This window comes from Anomaloglossus baeobatrachus, chromosome 3 (assembly GCF_048569485.1).
Source record: "Anomaloglossus baeobatrachus isolate aAnoBae1 chromosome 3, aAnoBae1.hap1, whole genome shotgun sequence".
NCBI lineage: Eukaryota > Metazoa > Chordata > Amphibia > Anura > Aromobatidae > Anomaloglossus > Anomaloglossus baeobatrachus.
In genome coordinates, this window is record NC_134355.1 from 18,285,498 (window position 1) to 18,300,367 (window position 14,870).

Below are 14,870 nucleotides of genomic sequence, written 5' to 3' on the forward strand. Positions count from 1 at the left end.
TAGGGATCTGAAGACTGATGATTTAGCTTCTCAGTCACCACTTGAGGTTTACACCATCTCGTCTCCAGTCTTTGTTGACCCAAACCACCCAGTGTATGCGACCTTCACGACTGGCCGACTATATGTCCATCACTTTCACCCACTAGGCCTTCACCGACTCCTCCAGAATGAACCATCCTTTTCTTGTCCACTGACCCCTCCCAGGGTGGGCTAGTCCTAAAACTTAGCTATTACTGACCCTACAGTCCAATAACGTCCTATACCAGTGCTCTACGACACATTAGCACATGTAATACCCTAAACATTACTACATATCACAGGAACACGTTACATTACAATTCCCGTGACACAATATTCACAAGAGACGGAGGACATCATTCACATTACACAGCATGACAACCCAACTACGCGACTGGTGTCTTCAGGGATAGGAAAGCAACCACAACAGTGCCCCCCTCTTATACCACTCAGAAATATTGGGGGTCTCACATTTATACGTTAGACTCCATTTTCTGCCACAAAGCCTCTACTAACGTCCTGCTACTTAGTAATTTGTCACGAAGCTCGTCCATAGAACAAGCGTCTTTTGATGTTGCTCCTCATCTGCTTTCCTACATACAGTCTCCAGGCAGGAAACAAATATCGAATTCTGCTCTGTATAATTGTAAACAAGTGCGTCCCTGGGGCCGGTGGTAGCCCATAGAGAGGGCCCCGAGCTTCGGCAGCGCTGCTCAGGAACAGCATTTACATCAGCCAACTTCCAACAGCATTATGTAATCCTACAAGAGTCACCAGCGGTTACTGAACTTCTACCAGCCACAGTCCGTATACATTACCGCACCACAACCGATATCTGCAGGGGGGGGGTGAGGAGGCCATCTGCAGCCAAGACCCCATAATAAATAGCAGACATCAGCCAGGGCAATAGGAAAATGTGAGCTCCCGGAGCTCGGATACCGGCAATAAACCACAAGAATTGGTAACAGTTGTTAGTAGTATGATGCAACCCTATACTTGCCACCGTTTCGGGATGCCCTCTTGAGGAGACGTACATTTTACACAATGGTCACATCTCCGGTGTGTTTGGACACTAGAGGCCCGGTTAGCATTGAGGGATGGTTATCCTCACTGAAGTGCTGCCTTCCAGGAGGCTTTCGCGGCACTTGCCAGCTTTTCCAGATATTTAGGAGGTCTCCCCATTTTCCAGGAGCCATGGTGACCACAGATTTTTTACTTCTGGTAAAATTGCCCTTTAAGACGCCAGTTAATAACGAAAGAGCCAAACACAAACATCTTCATTAGCTCTTAATACGCTGGATGACCCCTTTTATGCTGAAAGCCAAAATTCCTGAGGGTGCACTTATCTCTTAGGGGAACCGCGCCAAGACAGATCCACCTTTCCCGGAGTGTTTGCCTGAGCTCACGGTCTGTTTACCGAGTCACGGAGAATTGCACAAACCACTTGGCACATAATAAACCATTGTAGATCGTGCAAAAACAAAAATAGTGGATTGTGAGCCGCCCCCTCCCTCTCCATTTTTCTTATACGTCTTAGCCGGGGTGTAGGTATATTTCGCAGTTGACCCTGATGGCATTTACCAGGAATGAAGACACTGATGTGAGGCCGAGCAATATATACACACAAGCCATCATACCTTACAAGACTGCACTTTACCCATTAAGACATCACACAAGACTTCGCTCTATATGGAGGTCCTACTTGGGTGGTCGTAGAGGAAATGTGACCAATGGTCTGTTATAGCTTGGAAACATTGATTGGCCTAGGTGTTTGTAGGCTTTCCCTATAGATCCATCCTACTAATAGCTAAAGTAGCTAAAGGCTTCTTTAGAAATGCTGAATCTTGAAATTGACCCCCAACATGAGAATTGGCTGGAAAGTATCAGCACCACTATCGCTGGTCGGAATTTTTAGCAGCCTCTAAGATCATATATTGGTGGTATGAAGCAGATAGAAACCCTAAATTAGCAAGGCCAGGTGTCCTCCAATGAGTCGGCCAACCAAACTGGTCAAAAACCTAATCTATGAATGTAGAGCAGGTCTTTTCACTTGTACCGCCAGGAACAGACAGATGCCTACCAAGCTATCAATACTTTTCCATCTCATATGGATGCAAAAATCACAGACAAATAAGAAACTAAAATTTCTATATGCATAATAACACAATATGTTCTTCAAGAAGTCAAAAGTTAGACCATCTTCATCTAATGGTGGGTTGATGCCATGTCAATACTATTTGATGGCTGTCCTCATTAGCCACAGACACATCTCAAGCCAAGGAAACATACAGGAACTATAAGATGGAAAAATTTATGCAAAGATGAAAATCTACTAGAAGATCCGAGTTTATGAAAAGGACCAAGAACTACAAGGTGGTCAGAATTTATGGAAGGACCAAGAACTACAAGAAGGTTAGAATTTATGGAAGGACCAAGAACTACAAGAAGGTTAGAATTTATGGAAGGACCAAGAACTACAAGAAGGTCAGAATTTATGGAATGACCAAGAACTACAAGAAGGTCCACGTTTATGGAAGGACCAAGAACAATGCAAAGGTCAAGATAATGGAAGGACCAAGAACTATAAGAAGGTCCAAGTTTATGGAAGGACCAAGAACAATGCAAAGGTCAAGATAATGGAAGGACCAAGAACTATAAGAAGGTCCAAGTTTATGGAAGGACCAAGAACAATGCAAAGGTCAAGATAATGGAAGGACCCAAGAACTATAAGAAGGTCCAAGTTTATGGAAGGACCAAGAACAATGCAAAGGTCAAGATAATGGAAGGACCAAGAACTACAAGAAGGTCCAAGTTTATGGAAGGACCAAGAACAATGCAAAGGTCAAGATAATGGAAGGACCAAGAACTATAAGAAGGTCCAAGTTTATGGAAGGACCAAGAAGTACAAGAAGGTCAGAATTTAGAAGAATCAAGAACTACAAGAAGGTCAGAGTTTATGAAAGGACCAAGAACTACAAGAAGGTCCAAGTTTATAGAAGAACCAAAAACAAAAAAAAGGGGCAGAGTTTATGGAAGGACCAAGAACTACAAGAAGGTCCAAGTTTATAGAAGAACCAAAAACAAAAAAAAGGGGCAGAGTTTATGGAAGGACCAAGAACTATAAGAACGTCCAAGATCATGGTAGGACCAAGTTTATGGAAGGACCAAGAACTAAAAGATGGTCTGAGTTTATGGAAGGTTCAAGAACTACAAGTAGGTCTGAGCTTGTGGACGGACCAAAAACTACAAGAATGTCTGACTTTAAGAAGCATCCACAAATGACAAGGTTGATGAATTTTTAGAAGGAACAAGATCTACAAGTAGGCCAAATTTATGGGAAGACCAAGATCTATTAATTTTCATAAATTCGATAAGATTGAACAAAGTCTGAATTTGTGGAGCAACCAAGAACTTGAAGGCAAATGAATTTATGGAATGATCATGAATAACAGGAAGGGCAAATTTAGGAACAAGCAAGATCGAGAATATAGTTGAATATATCGAAAGGAGCAAGAATGACAAGGTGAACAAATGGATGTAAGGACCAAAATCAACAGAATGCCAAAACTATGGAAGGACCAAAATCTACTAAAAGGCCGAATTTTACAGTCGATGTCAGCCTTCCGTGATCATTAACTCTTCTAGGGTCATAAGAAACCTCATCCAGATCCTTCTGTTCATCAGGGAACGTCTCCATTGTTTGCTGTAATTAAAAATAAACCCCAGAATGTCACGGGTATTAAAAGAAAAATGTAATATGTCAAAACAAGTTCCTGGCTCGAGACTCAAAGCCTCTGTTGTCCTAGGGAGTGAGAGCATATTTCTCTCCATTGAGTGGAGAGACGGGAGATAAGGAGCAGGAAACCCTTCCAGAGAGTTGGCAGAGTTCCTTCTACTTCCAGATAAGAGACTTGCAGGAACAGCAGAGCCGCAGCGATCTTACTCAACATTACACAATCTGCTGTATCAGGCCACATCTCCAGCCCAGGCTCCTCCAGCCCAGGCTCCTCCAGCCCAGGCTCCTGCAGCCCAGGCTCCTGCAGCCCAGGCTCCTGCAGCCCAGGCTCCTGCAGCCCAGGCTCCTCCAGCCCAGGCTCCTCCAGCCCAGGCTCCTCCAGCCCAGGTTCCTCCAGCCCAGGCTCCTCCAGCCCAGGCTCCTCCAGCCCAGGCTCCTCCAGCCCAGGCTCCGGCCATGCTGGAATATCTGAGGGTATAAATAGCAATAAAGACAACAATGGGAAACAGCTCCGTTTCCAAAGATGCTGGACGTGGCCTTCAGCTGTCTACATCATGAAATCTAAAGAGGCTCTATAAAACAAATCAATCTCCGCCTGGAACCAAAGAGCAAAGGTGACGTTCACTTGGGAAAAATTATTTTTGCAGGTCACCAACAGGGTCATGGAACTAGAGCTCTACACACGGTCAATGCCGGGGAAAGTCTTCCAAAATCGGGGGCTTAGTCCATTGGAGAGGTCGCAGCCCTACTTGTGGTTCTCTGCTTATATCCGGTCTGCTCTGCCGATTCTGGAAAATAGCGGTCACATTTCTACTGGAAACAGTCAGCAAGCTTCTTGAGGGAGCCACCCATAATGCCATGCGAATTACTGCATTATAGGTGGTCTTGTTTTTGGGTTCTGATTTTGCCAGGGGAATTTGGGGAACCAAAGTGCAATACGCATGTGGTTTAGTAAAAGGATGGTTAAAAAAAAAAAAAAAAAAAAAAAGGGGTTCCCTGGTGCCGGTTACCTCTGCGTTTTGGAGGTAAGCCATGATGATGACTTTACGCCCCCCACTCACCTGCAGAAGTGCGTGCACAATCGCCATTTATGTGCATGCACCCTGTCCATAGTATTCCTGCTGACCGCGTGCTGAGCAGGTGTGCGGAGCCGGAACGTCTGAATGTTTACTTGCTGACTGTTTCCAATTGCAACCAGCCTATAACTGCCTCACCACTAGGGGGCAGGGCATGACTTCCATCTTCGAAGCCTTATCACTTTTGGTTGGAGCCGGTGGCATCTGCAAGTCCTCCGCCAGCGCATAATCTTTGTGCACTGGGTCGTGAATGGTTAAACGTGACCCCCCATCTCCTGTATACAGGGCTCCAGCAGAGTCACGGGGTGGCGGACTTTCAGTTAGAGATGTTCGGCAGCAGCTGCAGAGCCGGCTGACGGCACAATGACCTGCGGACAATGCCGCGGGATGCCGGGCTCCGCATCGCTTCATGCTGCAGCTGCCGCTGGAATCCATATTCATGACCAGAGAACAAAAAGATGAAATCAAAGAAACCGTTTCCTCATCTGAACCGACATGCAAAAATTTCCATGAACGCGGGGGAGGGAGAGGGGTGCACCGTCCCCGGGGGTCAGCGGCCTCATGCCAGAAACGTCCTACAAGCCTTACACCAGAAATCAAAAAATGACTCTCCTTAAAGGGACAGAACCAAATACAGAAACTTTATCATTTGTATCAATTTTCTGATTGTAAATTGTATTACTTTTTCCTTTTTTGACATGGCTGTGGTTGCTGCCGTTTTCACGGAGCTGCTTTAATATCATAGAGAGCCATAAGCATGCTCTGTGACCTGTGCAGAAGACCCTGCGCAGCGAGGAGGAGGTGCGGCTCCAGCAGACTTAATGGGAGAACTTTCTGTACATTCTGGAAGACTATAGAAGAGCAAAGTAACATCAGGTATACAGTAACGCTAACTTAGGTGGAATTTTTCGATTACAATTTTTGACGCTGTCCCTTTAAGCACAGAAAGTAGACGGGGCCAACAGTGATGAGTGGGAGGGACTTAGCTACAACTCTAAAGAAACATGGAAGCTGTGCTCCAAATCTGCACATTTCTCCTGCCATTATCTTCCAAAGCTCAAAACCTCCATTGCTAAAACGTTTGGAGGAGGCAGAGGAGAGATAATTGCGCCAGGTAATGAATGTTCAGTTATGGGTGGAGTTGCCCTTTAAGATCCCCTAATTACAACTCACATGTATATAATCTGCAGATCTCAATGTAACAAGTTCTGAAAATTCCAATCCTCCCGGGATGATTAGGGCGAGGTCCACAATCTCCTAAGGTTTCACTAAGAGAAGAATCTAGAACAATGCAGCCATTCTGCCTCCTCCGAGCGGTGACACTGGATGGCGGGAGATGGGAGAGCGGAGGTAATCTCCCAGCTCCATCAGGGCCCCATCATAAAATATGTCAGCGTCATGTATGTATGAGCGGTGAGTGAGCGGGCGGGATGAGATCTCACATAATCAGCACACTGCTCCTGACATACTCTGTGCTGCTGGGATCCTGCTCCTTACAGCAGTTGATTACTCACATAATCAGCACACTCCTCTCCTGAAATACTTTGTGCTGCTGGGATCCTGCTCCTTACAGTAGGTGATTACTAACATAGTCAGCACACTCCTCTCCTGAAATACTCTGTGCTGCTGGGACCCTGCTCCTTACAGTAGGTGATTACTCACATAATCAGCACACTCCTGCCCTGAAATACTCTGTGCTGCTGGGTTTCCCCCTCACCAGGCCCCTGAGTCTGGTTCCTGGACTCCAGCCAGAGCAGTATATAGTGGGGGTGTGCGGGCGGATCAGCCTCAGGCTTAGGTGACCTTGTGTCATCACAGGATACGGATACTAGAGATGTCGCCCCAGGAGCTGACGTCTGAGCCCCGCGGGTGCGGAAGGGGCGAGCTCAGGACCAGTTATTCACGCCGTCCCCCAGCGATGCACTGGGAATAATCAGGTTAATCCTCCGCCAGCTGTGCCGAACGTCTGACGCTCCCTGGAGATACCGGGGCTATTCACAGCGAGAGGTCGGAGGCCCAAAAACATCATCCGGCTCCAATATTGTAAAGGATCAAACTCCCTGCAACAGAAGAGGCCGGAAAATCCCAAAGAACAAAAAAAGACCGCTTTTATATAAGAGGGGGCAAGATATTAAACTGGAGGCAAAGCTGTGCTCCATCTATGGGGAAAAAAATCAGTCTGTTGCCCCAAACCTTGTCCTAGAGCTTTTGTTCTAGCCCCGTTACCCTAGCCCTGACCCTTTTGTTCTAGCCCCATTACCCTAGCCCTGGCCCTTGTGTTCTAGCCCCATTACCCTAGCCCTGACCCTTTTGTTCTAGCCCCATTACCCTAGCCCTGGCCCTTGTGTTCTAGCCCCATTACCCTAGCCCTGACCCTTTTGTTCTAGCCCCATTACCCTAGCCCTGACCCTTTTGTTCTAGCCCCATTACCCTAGCCCTGGCCCTTGTGTTCTAGCCCCATTACCCTAGCCATGGCCCTTGTGTTCTAGCCCCATTACCCTAGTCCTGACCCTTTTGTTCTAGCCCCATTACCCTAGCCCTGGCCCTTGTGTTCTAGCCCCATTACCCTAGCCCTTGCCCTTTTGTTCTAGCCCCATTACCCTAGCCCTTTTGATCTAGCCCCATTACCCTAGCCCTGGCCCTTTTGTTCTAACCCCGTTGCCCTAGCGCTGTTTCTCTAGTTCAGTTGCTCCAAGCCCCCATTGCCCCAAGCCCTGGTAAATACAAAGGGTCCTTTTTGAGCCTCTCACAGAGCCCTGTGCTCCTGCCCCTCTGGGCCGTGCCCTGAATTTTCTCAGATTAAGGGCATGGATCCAGTTAGCTTCATCCCCAAAATACAGGGGCAGATTCCTGCAAACAAGCAATGCAGAATTGACCCCAGATTTCAGTGTTCCCCCCTCTCTGGGTTTCACAATTGAAGCTGTGCCCAGACAGATGCTTTTTCGTCAGAGTCCCCTTTTCTCCATGTGGGCTCTTGAAAGAACCTCAGTCGTCATAGCAGGGCCCGGATGCAGCAGGGCCCGGATGCAGCAGGGCCCGGATGCAGCAGGGCCCGGATGCAGCAGAGCCCGGATGCAGCAGAGCCCGGATGCAGCAGAGCCCGGATGCAGCAGAGCCCGGATGCACACGTTCAGCCTCATTTGCTTCCGTACACATATTTGATTTTCAGAATGCCCCTCCGTTTCCCGCTCTCCTTTGAAGCAGAGGGATTTTTGGGAGACAAATGCTCAATTTACCTCCAGGAATCCGGTCACAAGTGGAGGGGGATTCAGCAGACCCCGAGTGTAATGTCAGGTTCTACATTAATATTGTTCTCCCCTCTCCAGGGTTCACGGTTGGAGCCGTGGACCAGACATATGATTTTTCGGTGGAGACCCCTTTTCTCCATGTGGGTTCCGGGGCCCGGATCCAGCAGGGCCCGGATGCAGCAGGGCCCGGTTGCAACAGAGCCCGGATCCAGCAGAGCCCGGATCCAGCAGAGCCCGGATCCAGCAGAGCCCGGATCCAGCAGAGCCCGGATGCAGCAGAACCCGGATGCACACGTTCAGCCTCATTTGCTTCTGTATAAATATTTCATTTTCAGAATGCCCCTCTGTTCCCCGTTCTCCTTTGAAGCAGAGGGATTTTTGGGAGACAAATGCTCAATTTACCTCCAGGAATCCGGTCACAAGTGGAGGGGGATTCAGCAGACCCCGAGTGTAATGTTAGGTTCTACATTAACTGCTGCAGATATTCTGAAATGAACCCACAGGGGGCGCTGTGGTCAGATTGTACAGGGGATGAACCAGTCACGAGACTCTCACAACACACCGCCTCTACTCCCACTAATCCGTTATTCCATTATGTTGGGAGTACCGCCCTTTATTTGTTCCACCGCACGGACGCCTCGTTATCGTTACAGAGGATCCGCTCCCTTAACATCTATTTTTACTAAATACTTGATAATTGTAGTAAATCTTTTCTTTGCTTGTGCAATTCCTCTGTTGTTCCTCCTGGAAAAGTCTGAATAGTGTGACAGCTGGGGCTTCACATTCCACTTGTCAGAGGGGCGTTTCCATTTCAGCCCGACACTGCCAGGAGTAATAACAGAGGAATGGGGCAATTTTTTTTTCACGGGCACGGACTGATCCCATCTCACAGATTCCCGCCACCCTCTGCAGGTTCAGTGTCTGCACAGATTATATTCTGCTGCAGGGCATTCTGGGATTTGTAGTTCTCAGAGACGTCATCTCCCCTAGTAAAAAAGATTGAGGAGCAAGTTAAGAAAGCGAGAATTAAAAGGTGTCACTTACTCGAATCTTAATTACTCTCGTCTTGGAGCCGCACGTCTTCTTCAGCAGCATTTTCTGAAATAAAAGAAAAATCAGGAGAATTTTACACGATGGCGCAAAAAAATATCGAAAAGCATAATAGTGATCAGCAGAGACACTGAGCGCAGGATGGAAGGGACATTAAACCTGCGCTCCACCCTGACAGGACAGCACCGCGAATAAAGACAGAAAATCCAGACCGAAGGTTTCAAACATTTGATGTGGCTTTATGTAAAGATCCATTATCCCTGGTGGTCTAGTGTAGTGAAAGCGTCAATACTAATATCCCTGGTGGTGTAGTGTAGTGAAAGCGTCAATACTAATATCCCTGGTGGTGTAGTGTAGTGAAAGTGTCAATACTAATATCCCTGGTGGTGTAGTGTAGTGAAAGTGTCAATACTAATATCCCTGGTGGTTTAGTGTAGTGAAAGTGTCAATACTAATATCCCTGGTGGTGTAGTGTAGTGAAAGTGTCAATATTAATATCCCTGGTGGTCTAGTGTACTGAAAGTGTCAATACGAATATCCCTGGTGGTCTAGTGTAGTGAAAGTGTCAATACTAATATCCCTGGTGTGTTAGAGACTTGACAGGTTTAGCTTCAACATCCTCGATGGCCTCTGGTAATAAAGGTTATTTTAAGATTTGGTGGCCTGAGTTAGTAATGTTCTCATTTTAGCATCCCTGGTGGCCTATGATATTAAGGGTAATTTAGGCATTATTATTGGTGACCTAAGGCAGTAAAGGATTCACTTCCGCAGAAGGTCTGATAAGGGATATAGTAATATCTCATCACTGGTAGCCTAGGGTTGTAAGGGTTTTTTAAGCAAGCCTGGTGGCCCAGAGTAGTCAGGGATTATTTAAAGCATTCCTGGCCTTCTAGGGTAGTATGGGATTTATTTAATGCTCCCTGGTGGCCTAGTGTATTGAGGGATTTATATAAGCATCCCTGGTGGCCTAGTATATGGAGGGAATAGTTTAAGCATCTCTGGTGGCTTAGTATATTGAGGGATTAATTTAATCATCCCTGGTGGCCTAGTGTATTGAGGGATTTATTTAATCATCCCTGGTGGCCTAGTGTTTTGAGGGATTTATTTAATCATCCCTGGTGGCCTAGTGTATGGAGGGATTCATTTAAGCATCCCTGGTGGCCTAGTGTATTGAGGGATTCATTTAAGCATCCCTGGTGGCCTGGTGTATTGAGGGATTAATTTAATCATCCCTGGTGGCCTAGTGTATTGAGGGATTTATTTAATCATACCTGGTGGCCTAGTGTTTTGAGGGATTTATTTAATCATCCCTGGTGGCCTAGTGTATGGAGCGATTCATTTAAGCATCCCTGGTGGCCTAGTGTATTGAGGGATTTATTTAATCATCCCTGGTGGCCTAGTGTTTTGAGGGATTTATTTAATCATCCCTGGTGGCCTAGTGTTTTGAGGGATTTATTTAATCATCCCTGGTGGCCTAGTGTATTGACGGATTTATTTAATCATCCCTGGTGGCCTAGTGTATGGAGGGATTCATTTAAGCATCCCTGGTGGCCTAGTGTATTGAGGGATTTATTTAATCATCCCTGGTGGCCTAGTGTATGGAGCGATTCATTTAAGCATCCCTGGTGGCCTAGTGTATTGAGGGAATAATTTAAGCATCCCTGGTGGCCTAGGGAAATAAGGTATTCACTTATACAACCCTGTGGTCTACACAGTGTTAAGGAAATAATTTTAAAATCCCAGAAGGCAATGATTATTGTCATTAACATAAAATGCAGCCACCGGGTATCAGATACAAGGCAGCCTGGTCACTTACTGAGCACAGGGCAACTCTGCCAGTCAAACATTGAGGCCTACAGCTCTGGCAGGACTACGCAATCTCAACATTACTGAATGAGGCGTCCTCAGCTGTCCGCAGCATATCGCATAGCATACGACACGTAGTCACGGCCAGGAGATGTATATCAACCTCCAGAGCAGCAGGGAAACGTGTGTCACAACATGGAAGAGGCCTTGACATAGAACATTGCCTCTCCACGCTACGCCGAGCATGTGCAGAAGCTTCCTGTTTATACAGAGGTGAGAACATGGTGCATACTGTACGGCTCAGGCCCGAAATAAAAGAACACCGGTCCTGCTCCAGCATGACGAAGACGAGACAGATCAGGAAAGAGAGATGCAGGAGCCGCGAGAAGACTGGAGAATAACACAAGCCTAGATCTCATCTATAGAGAACATGTCTTAAAGGAGAACTCTGCACAGAGTAGAGGTGTTGTGCTTCCTGTACTTAAAGCTACAGACTAGTTTCTACATTCTAGAAGCTTTTATTTGTTCTCTCTATGACAACCAAATTTTCTCAATGGTAACTGTAAAAAATAAAGTACAACCAGAATTGATGTACAATGTGGATTTGACACTCTGAACATGAAAATTTATTTGGTGGGTTTTCATCAGATTTAATTTCAGCGCATGTGTTTTAGGCAATCTGCCGTTATTCAAAATTGCAGACTGTTGTAATTTTCAATCTTACAATCTTTTTTTTGCACAGGGGAACTGTTGTAAAAACATTGAGCAAAGTCTGATTTGAAACAAATATGCTGTACTAAATTGTGGTACCGCAATGGGGTCTGCATGAAGGCCATACTCAATCTTACAATCTTATTTTTTTTCCACAGGGGAACGGTTTTAAACATATTGAGCAAAGTCTGATTCAAAATAATTATGCTGAACCAAAATGTGGTACCGCAATGGGGTCTGCATGAAGGTCATACTCAATCTAACAATCTTATTTCTCTTCACAGGGGAACTGTTTTAAACATATCAACCAAAGTCTGATTAATAATAATTATGCTGAACCAAATTGTGGTACCGCAATGGGGTCCGCATGAAGGCCATACTAAAAATGTCCTGCTGAACAACAGAATGTAAAATCCTACCCTTTGGCTTCACTTGTTTTTGCATCTGCATCTCAAGTAACATGTTGTAATAAAGTTTATGACATTTGATAAAAAGGTAATATATTTTCCATTTTAAAATCCCATATATACACAGCTTTGAACATTCACCAGGCAATGAAAAGGAATCATTTTATAAAACACAGTATAGCATAGCAAATAATGAGAAGTGGACCAAGTTTAGTCCATATATTAATCCTAAGTGTTTTGTGTAATGCCTTACGTTGGTTACCATGACAGTAGGTTTCATATTAAATCACAAGAAGTTTGAAATGGAGGAAGTAAAAGTTATAAAAAGAGGAATTCTTTCATGTACCAACACCTTACACAATTGCTGTATACACTACATATCCAGGGGTGCTTTAAATGTGATGCAATTTCCGTATCGTGCGGCCCTTTAAAAAATTTCATAACCTAATAATAGTCACGTCGGAATCATTAAATCCTCCATAGTGACCGTGCTGTGCCCCTATTGATCGTGTGATGCCGCTGCGCTCATTCCCATGTCGTCACAGTGTTTATCACGTCCTGCACATTTCTGGAACGTGTCCAGGCAAAGCGTAATCCCAGATCCCCGTACACCAGGGTACAATCTGCTTCCACCACGTGCTACTAAATCATTGTTTTGTATAAACTTCAGACTGTTTAAAGACCCCTTATGGAGCTTAAAGGGAATGTAACACCTTTATGATATTAACAGTTTCATATACATTAGTTCTTTCCATGGCCCGTCGCGGTGCCACTTTTGCCCACTTTCAGCCCACTACAATGCTACAGCGTCTTCACCAATTACCTAATTTACACAAAAAGTAACCAATTTAAAATTTCGAATATTAACTGAACACTGCCCCCATGCTTATTAAGCCCCCCTCCACCCTGGCACTTGAGGGTCTCTTTTACACCATGCTTTTTGGCTGCCTATATACTGTTATTGATTCCACAGATGTAAAACGTTCTTCATGAGCCAAGAGGTGTCACATTTTCACAGTTTTTGAAATCAGTGAGATCCCAGGAGGGAAGACCACAGAGCGCACATTACTATATTAGCATGTGGCTGCCGTCAGAAATGCAAATCTACGGCGCTTAGGAAACACTGCGCGTTTCAGAGACACAGGCACAGCTAGAGCCACCTGCAGGTTTCCTTAAAGGAGGACAAGTTTTGCAACCATCTTCGCTCTTAGGGGTACTTTGCACGCTGCGATATCGCTAGCCGATGATAGTGATGCCGAGCGCGATAGTCCCCGCCCCCGTCGCACATGCGATATCTTGTGATAGCTGCCGTAGAGAACATTATCGCTACAGCAGCTTCACACAAACTTACCTGCCCTGCGACGTCGCTCTGGCCGGCGACCCGCCTCCTTCCTAAGGGGGCGGGTCGTGCTGCGTCACAGCGACGTCACACGGCAAGCGGCCAATAGAAGTGGAGGGGCGGAGATGAGCGGGACGTAAACATCCCGCCCACCTCCTTCCTTCCGCATAGCCGGTGGAGGCAGGTAAGGAGATGCTCCTCGCTCCTGCAGCTTCATACACAGCGATGTGTGCTGCCGCAGGAACGAGGAACAACATCGTATCTCCTATTGGTGCGACATTATGGAAATAACCGACACTACACAGATCACCGATTTTCGACGCTTTTGCGATAGTTTATCGGCGCATCTAGGCTTTACACGTTGCGATGTCGTTACCGGCATCGGATGTGCGTCACTTTCAATTTGACCCCGACGAGATCGCAGTAGCGATGTCGCAACATGCAAAGTACCCCTTAGATCTCCATCCAGGTTTACCGATCCCATGATCCCAGCCAGCCTGCTGGAGCTTCCACAGACTTAGAAACCGTTGTACAGCTTTATCTACACCATTTTTGATGATTTTCTGTCCAATCATCAAAAATTATGTAGATAAAGCTGTACAACGGTTTCTAATTCTGTGGAAGCTCCAGCAAGTTGGCTGGGATCATGGCATCGGTAAAGATAGATGGAGATCTAAAAGCGAAGGGGGGGGGGGGGGGGGGGGGAGTCACTCCGACACCTGTCTAGTTTCCAAAGAGCTCTACCATGACTTACTGCTCCTAAAAAACTTGCTCCCCTGGCTTCAGGCGCACACACGCCTTACTTTCCGCTACCAGCTCCTTAGATAAGTTCTCTCTCTAATCTTCTCAAATAATTAAGTAAAATTTTACAACTTAAGTAGTTGGAAATGAAAACAAGTTACATTTATTGCCTAAACACATACATCTATGCCAGTGTCCGACTCTTCTGGACACCTCCTCCTCAATCAGTAAATGCCTCCATACACATAAGGCCAATATCGGGGCAACCCACCAATATCGACAGGTTTGGCCAACACGAAAATGTGTATGGGGGCGCCAACAAACTGATCATCGGGGAGATGTGAATCCGATATGGCTGACTTTGGACCGAGGACCGCTTTGCTTTCCCACTGCAGATAAGTGTGACCATAGCATCCTCAGGAGGAGAAGAAGCCTCCGGCCAAGTGAGCACCTTGCGTATGGGATAGACGGCTGAGATAATGGTCAGCGAACGATCGGGCAAAGCATTGTTCGGCCGATCACCATCTACTGTGTATGGTCGCCTTTAGCCAATATTCCTGCTATCGGTTACTACTATTCTGCCACTACCTACAACACAGCGCACTGCAGACTACACTATAGAACATTATAACAATCAAGTATAACGCAACGCATACATATGCATTTTAATTACAATATCACATCCGTAGATGATTTCTTAAGGTGTTAAACGTATGAGGCTTATTCCTTTATAGACTC

The 14,870-nt window shown here is 46.0% G+C and overlaps 1 protein-coding gene across 1 annotated transcript in view; it reads right to left on the minus strand.

The window, feature by feature from the left end:
- The window catches only part of LOC142295913 (uncharacterized), a 77,315-nt gene that overhangs the window by 11,339 nt on the left and 51,106 nt on the right, over positions 1-14,870 (minus strand). Inside the window, exon 4 of the mRNA XM_075339028.1 lies at positions 9,123-9,176. Coding sequence (XP_075195143.1) covers positions 9,123-9,176 — 54 coding nt within the window. The remainder of the gene's footprint in view (positions 1-9,122; positions 9,177-14,870) is intronic.